This window comes from Triticum dicoccoides, chromosome 3A (genome assembly GCF_002162155.2).
Source record: "Triticum dicoccoides isolate Atlit2015 ecotype Zavitan chromosome 3A, WEW_v2.0, whole genome shotgun sequence".
Lineage (NCBI taxonomy): Eukaryota > Viridiplantae > Streptophyta > Magnoliopsida > Poales > Poaceae > Triticum > Triticum dicoccoides.
The window spans coordinates 702,785,069-702,792,332 of NC_041384.1; the positions used below are offsets into that span (position 1 = coordinate 702,785,069).

General features: G+C 42.3%; 1 protein-coding gene across 2 annotated transcripts; it reads right to left on the reverse strand.

The window, feature by feature from the left end:
* Positions 1-2,908: 2,908 nt before the first annotated feature.
* On the reverse strand, positions 2,909-5,404 carry LOC119270325 (CASP-like protein 5B3). 2 transcript variants are annotated; one of them, XM_037552332.1, is made up of 3 exons: positions 5,014-5,404; positions 3,693-3,797; positions 2,909-3,358 (listed from the first exon to the last, which is right to left on the reverse strand). In XM_037552332.1, the coding sequence occupies exons 1-3, from the start codon at positions 5,113-5,115 to the stop codon at positions 3,155-3,157; spliced, it is 411 nt and encodes a 136-aa protein (XP_037408229.1). In that variant the 5' UTR covers positions 5,116-5,404; the 3' UTR covers positions 2,909-3,154. The 2 variants fall into 2 exon arrangements, with proteins under 2 accessions (XP_037408229.1, XP_037408230.1); XM_037552333.1 differs by having other exon boundaries at positions 3,693-3,825; positions 5,014-5,403.
* Between the last annotated feature and the right edge of the window lie 1,860 nt (positions 5,405-7,264).

A 7,264-nucleotide genomic window follows, 5' to 3' on the forward strand; every position in this document is an offset into this window, starting at 1 on the left:
AGAGTTCATTTTTGTAGTGATTTTCAATTTCACCGTCATTTAGCTCTCTAAACAAATCGGTAAATAACTGAAAAACAGCAAATGATGTCAGAACGTGTTGGAAATTAATGGCATCGCTTTGAATGTTGCATACTGAAAGCAAAAGAAGTCGGGATTTCAAATAAGTTTAAAAAACATTGAAGTGACAGTGTAACAGATGAGTTCTTATCCGAAACCATGATACTCCGAAAGAGATTGTCCAGTTTGTACACGAAGTGCGTCCAGTTTTTGCCGTGACCCTCTCTACTCTTTCGCACATGCTATGTGGGCGAAATGATGATACCATGCCAAGTTTCAACATTTTCCGAGTTTATTTTGTAGTGATTTTCAATTTCACCGTCATTTAGCTCTCTAAACAAATCGGTAAATGACTAAAAAACAGCAAATGATGTCAGAACGTGTTGGAAATTGATGACGTCGCTTTGAATGTTGCATACCGAACACAAAAAAATTCTGGAGTTCAAATAAGTTTAAAAAACATTGAAGTGCCCGTGTAACAGATGAGTTCTTGTCTGAAACCCTGATACTCCGAAAGACATTGTCTAGTTTGTACACGAAGTGCGTCCAGTTTTTGCCGTGACCCTCTTCACTCTTTCGCACATGCTATGCGGGTGAAATGATGATACCATGCCAAGTTTCAACATTTTCAGAGTTCATTTTGTAGTGATTTTCAATTTCACGGTCATTTAGCTCTCTAAACAAATCGGTAAATGACTGAAAAACAGCAAATGATGTCAGAACGTGTTGGAAATTGATGACGTTGCCTTGAATGCTGCATACTGAACACAAGAAGTCGGGATTTCCAATAAGTTATTAAAAATAAAAAAGAGGTGCAATGCTGGTTAATTAGCTTCAAGCCTTTCAGAATAGTGTAGACCGCACTGCACATAGCTCCGTGCAATCTATGCTATTCCGAATGGCTTGAAGCTAAGCAACGTACATGTGAGCATTGCACCTCTCCTTCATCGTCTCTGCACTCATGGCTTATAAACCGCTCCTACTGCCTCTCTCTTGGTGAGGTGGGACTAAAAATCAGCTTAATAATCTAGCACCGGTTCATGCCATGAACCGGTACAAAAGGTGTTCGTGGGGCCCCAGCCTAACCACAGCCCGACACAGCCTCATTAGTACCGGTTCGTGGCATGAACCGGTACTGAAGGTTGCCCACGAACCGGTACTAATGATGTCCGCCCGCCTAGCCATTGGAACCAGCACTAATGGACACATTAGTGCCGGCTCAAATTCAAACCGGCACTAATGTGCTTCACATTTGATCCTTTTTCTACTAGTGAAATTATATTAGAGGCATCGACGTCACGCGGGGATCAGGGCCATTGGCGTCTCCCACCACCACCAGCAGAGGCATCACCCACCACTACAACAACAACAAGCTGGCGTCCGAAGTGGACCAGCGTAGCGGCGGTGGGTGGCGGAATCGGGGGAGATGTAGACCAGCGCAGTGTCCTAGGTGGCGGAGGACCCGCTCGTGGGTGGGCGGCGGAGGTCCTCCTTGTGGGATCGTTCCTGGGTGGGCTCGTCGGCGGCGCGGGACCTGCTCCTGGGGACGACTGGCTGTGGTGACACGGGCGACGGGCGGACGAGGAAGGAAGGAGACGAGGGCCTTTTTCCAGAGCTTTGAAAGTACAAGGGGGTTTATACAAAAAAACACTATACTGCATGCAATAAAAATTTCATGTCCAAGGGAGTACGATCTAAACTTTTCGCCGACGAATATATATTTCTTCTTTCTGAATTTACTAGAAAAAGGGTCCGTGCGGTTCCACGGAAGAAAATAAAATCATAATCTCCACTAGACATGATCACATTTTGCTGCATCACAGAGATACTCTATCACTCTCAATTTCGTGAAATCATGAACATTCTTTCAAACTCATGAACATATTTGAAACTGTGAACATTTATCAAATTCATGAAAACTTTTACAAAAAAATACAACTTTTCAAACGTTTTCTAAAATCAAGAACATGTTTTGAATTCATGAACATTTTATACTATTTGCAAAAAAAATTAAAATTATATATATTTTTTAACAATTTCTTGAATGGGCAAACATTTCTAGAATGGACGAACATTATTTTGAAAATTGGTGGAGCAATTTTAAAATTCAAGATCATTTTTTGAATCTGCGAACATTTTGTGAATGAATAAATTATTTTCATAGTCAATTTTTTTTTTGAATTTTGAGGAAATTTTTTCATTCATGAACATTATTAGAATTGGCGACATTTTATTCAATGTCATTAATATTTTGTAATACATTAGAAAACTGTGAATAATTTTTTTGATTTTCCGAACATTGTTTTTCAAAATTTCGAACATTTTTTAATAAGAAACATTTTTGAAAATCATGAACATGTTTTGAATCTAGAAACATTTTATGATTTATTTCAAAATTCTCACTTTTTAAACAAAATCAGAACTTCTTTGAAGTCCCAAATATATTAAAGTAGAAAAAATGAAACGGAAAAGAAATATTAAAAATAAAAAACGAAATTTAAAAAGCAGGTTGCCCGGACATGGGCCGGTCCAAATGGGCGCGCTGCGTGTTCTTCCAGCACGCACGAGGTCCCTACTGAATGGGCCGGCTCAGGCGGGAATTCCCTCGTGTGAAACATTTTTTATCGCTTATAGGTGACATTGGTGGGTAATATTTTGCAACTTTGAAGGCAATTTTCGTGACATACCACAAGAAGCAATAGCCCCATTATTATTAGGTATATAGATATATATGAACCAGGTTGAAACTATAGAACAGGGCAAAGACTAAACTGAACTTCCTCCCGACATTGTCTTCAACTTTTTTTTTTGTTGAAGAGATATAAAATGCCATTGCACAACAAACAGAGCATTATTCAGGTACCCACATCATATATTACTCTTTAATATAAATGATCCCACATCACCTAAACAGTAACTGTTCCATCACAAGGCGTTCATAATCAACTCCTAGAATAAAGCTGAGCGACTATCAAAGAGACAATCCATCTATCTAACAAGTGATGAAGGATGCGTGCCAATAACTGAAATCTGGCAAGTGTCCCAAGCACATTTCAACCGGTTTACCCTCCTGATTCCTGCGATTATGTGCACATGACTAGAAGAACGAAACCAGTAGCCAGAAGCCAGAGAAAGAAGATGCAGCTTGCAGCAACCACGTGATGAACGCCAGGACGACTGAAAGCGCGAACTGCCGGCAGGCCAGCTTCGAGTATGTCTCACAGAAGTGCACATCCCACATGAAGAAAATTGTCAGGCTCGCGGAGGCACAGGCTCCTGAGAACATGAAAACCGCCACGACCTGCAATGCATTCACAATTGATGTTTTCACTCAGATAGACCTTTGCTAGCTCAAGATTCCAAGAACTGCTCAAGTAAAAAAATTGATTTCACAGGGTATCTGGACAGTGCTTGTGAGATGTAACAACTTTGGCTATGAGAAATGACAGCCATTAGTTCTAATAACAGGAAAAAAGAACCATTGATAAACTATACCGTTGGTTGACCAAAATGTCATGCAAAGCATATTGGTTGTTAGAATTTATTGCTCAAATGGACAATTCATCGGAAAATCTGAGCTCAATTAATTCAGAAGTACCTCACGGATAATAGAAGAGACAAAGTGAACGACTTACCCAGTCAACCATAACAATGATCAATAGATTATCCGGGGTGTGAAGATCCTTTTTATTCCTTAGAGCAAAGATATCCTTACAAGCAAGGCCCAAACTCCACATAATCTGCAGGATCAACGCTAGATTCATGTAGCTGAAATGAAGGGACACCAGAATACACTCGTTAGATGATGTTGACAAAACACACTTGAGTTCCTGCCCAAGCAGTTCTGAAGAGTAGTCAAGAAATTGAAGACTTTATGCAGCTCATAGTCTCAATGACATCAACTTGATGTGAAAAATATAAATAATTGGCACACACCAGCATACAGTCAAGACATGTATGTTGACCTACAAAACCTAACTTTTAACAATTCTAAAAAATATTATAATGCATGGGAGGAAAAACTGTGGGTTAAATGAAAAATGTATGGCTTCGTTACACATACACAAAAGGAAATATGTCCAATATTCTGATTCCCAATACCACGGGAAAATTAAAATGTTGCAGCTCGCATTTCAGGCAAAAATTGTATCTCTAGTCATTCACAGAAAACATTAAAAGAAGGTAACAGAGCAATCGGCTCTTTTTATGAAAAAGAACACTCAAGTTCAAGTAAACTCCCCAGATTATCGACAATTGAACATAAACCTGTACGATGTCGAGTTTGTGGTCCTGTAAACAGGCATGAACTCTGCAATGGAACAAAATCTACTACATAAAACCGTCTTAAAACTTGAATAAGGAAGTCACCGAATGAAGTCTCTTGAGAAAAAAGAGTAATCGCCAGCCTTTTTTTACTTGAGAAAAAGCCATCACCCTGCTTGGAAGGCGTTAGATCTGCTTCATCTAAGTTCTATTAAATACGGGTTGATAATGATGCGATGCCTTTCTCAGGCAAGTGTGAGATTTCCCTTGTAAGTTTTAAGCCTAGAAAGTAGAAACTGTTGGGGCGAGCTCAGCTTGCAAGCCTGTGCTAAATTCACCCAACCAACTTGTCTCTACTTTATTCTCCAAAATTTCTCTTGAAATAAAGAGTAAGACTCACCCAACCTAAGACCAAAGCCTTGAAAGACCCAAATTAACTCAAGCTGAGCTAATGCTCAACCGCCAGTACCAAGACACTGGAAAGACTCCAACCACTTGCGGCTTGGTTTCACTTCACACACCGGCCTTGTCCTCCAAACCCAGATCGAACGCAATGAATTTGCAAGAAAACACACGAGCGATGCTACTTGAGTGATGCTCCATGAATTTGCAAGAAAACACACAAAGGGCATTTTAAGGAAGAAAGAGAAATAGCATTTGCGGGGCGATGAAATTAGGGAGGGGAGGGAGTACAAGAAGGCGCTGTAGTTGGAGTAGCCGAAACCGGAGACCATGGAGAAGACGGAGGCGGCGGCAAAGACGCACTGCAACAGCCGCAGCGCCATGCCGCTCCATGTCCCCGGGCTCCCCACTACGCGCTTCATCCCCTGCTCTGCTCTGCTCGCTGCGGAGAGGTGAGGAGGAGAAGCCGATGGAGTCCTTCCTGGCGTGGATCTGTGGCAGTTGCTGTTCCGCTTAGCTCGTGTGGAGTGGGGAAGGTGATGGCTGTGAGCAGGAGCCGGAGAGGTGGGGTGCCTGGCTTGTGTGAGACGAGACGAGATGGGAAAGGTGATGGATGACCACGAACCAGGATGAGATGGGGGTGGCCGGGTGGGGGTACCTCTGCCTCGTGTTTTTTGAGATGCAGAGTGTGAAATGCAAATGGAACGCAGGTAATCACTCAGCGTCCACCATGTGGTCCGGGTACCTCTGCTCCGCTAGCACCTGGAAACTTCGTGGTAGATTCCTTGCTTGGCCACATCGTCCTCGAGTATACGTACATTTCTGCGCACGCCGTTCGTCACCTTTTACTCTTCGTCCTAACCGATACAAAGTCAAATGATGGAGCTGGTTCTTTTACTCGTTTGTTGGCAAACGATGGATTCATCCGACGATGATTTTTAATTGCAGAGAGCTTGATGACTACATATTCAAAGAGTTTGTTGATTTATCCGGGTTTTCAGACAATGATGACGACAAAGATGCTGAGATGATGATGGTGAACAGCATCCAGGAAGAAATGGGTAAGAAACATGAGCACGTTCTTAACTTCAAGGGTTCAATAAATGGCATTGATAGCTCTTTGCCCCAAATTGGATAATTGGTGCAAAGGCTCTCTGCGAGACGACTACTTCAAACCCAGCCCGGTATTCCATGAGGCTTTGTTCGGTGTCATCTGTCATTTTTCTTGCGTCTAGTGGGCGTTGTGAAGAATTATGATCCCTACTCCATGCCAAGCAAAGATTGTTGCTCTCTATGCAGAAATGCGCGCCTTCTCTGGGGATACTTGCATATGGTAAAGCCACAGATGATGTTGATGAACGTCCGGATGGGAGAGAGTACATGCATTGACGCCATGGTGAAATTTGTCTACTCTGTGGCGAAGGTGTTTAGACCGGAGTAATTGAGAGAACAAAATACCGAGGACATGGAGAAGTTAATGGCAATTTGAGGGGCAATGGAGGATCAGGAGCTCTCCGAGGCTGAATGGGAACTTCGTAGAACCCTTAAGGCTTAGCCGCTAGGCATTGTGGCTGTGGAAAGAATTAGGTGGCGCCAACGATCAAGAATTTCCAAGACCAAAGCAAGTGACGCTTCCTCTAAACTATTCCACCTGAGAGCGAATGGTAGAAGGAGAAAGAACGATATTCCAGTGCTTAGAGGACAGAATGGTGATGTTAATGAGCACAAACTCAAAGAGGAGCTCCTCTTCAAACACTTCAAGTCACTATTGGGTTCGGCGGCTGCAGAGAGGAGGGTGATCAATTGGGAATTACTACAGCATCCTTCATCTGACCTACAACACTTGGAGATGCCTTTCTCAGAGGAGGAGATTAAGGTGGCTGTCTTCAACTTGCATAATGATACGTCTTCAACGTGTCTATAATTTTTGATTGTTCCATGTTATATTATATTCTGTTTTGGATATTATTGGGCTTTATTATACACTTTTATATTACTTTTGGGACAAACCTATTAACCGGAGGCCCACCCCATAATTGTTGTTTTTTGCCTATTTTAGAGTTTCGCAGAAAAAGAATATCAAACGGAGTCCAAACGGAAAGAAACCTCCGGAAACGTGATATTTGGAACTAAACGTGATCCAAAGGACTTGGATCCTATGTCAAGAAAGCAACTAGGAAGGCACGAGGTAGGGGGCGCGCCTACCCCCCCCCCCCCGGCCTACCAATTTCATATACTAGTGGGAATTTTTCATTATAGAACTTGGCTTGTATATTCCAATGATGGGCTTCCTCAAAAAGCCCTAGGTCTTCGTGAGCAAGCGAGTTGGATGCACACCCACTTAGTTCCTTTTGTTGAGCTTTCATATACTCATAGCTCTAGTGCATCCGTTGCATGGCAATCCCCACTCACTCACATTGATATCTATTAATGGGCATCTCCATAGCCCGTTGATACACCTAGTTTATGTGAGACCATCTTCTCCCTTTTTGTCTTCTCCACAACCACCATTCTATTCCACATATAGTGCTATGTCCATGGC

Excerpts from the sequence above, each read along its gene's own strand:
- LOC119270325 (XM_037552333.1), bottom strand. The coding sequence starts at position 5,144 with ATGAAGCGCGTAGTGGGGAGCCCGGGGACATGGAGCGGCATGGCGCTG. Across the intron at positions 3,826-5,013 it reads TCCAACTACAGCGCCTTCTT|CTACATGAATCTAGCGTTGA; the intron begins GTACTCCCTCCC and ends CCTTCATTTCAG. Across the intron at positions 3,359-3,692 it reads TCATTGTTATGGTTGACTGG|GTCGTGGCGGTTTTCATGTT; the intron begins GTAAGTCGTTCA and ends AATGCATTGCAG.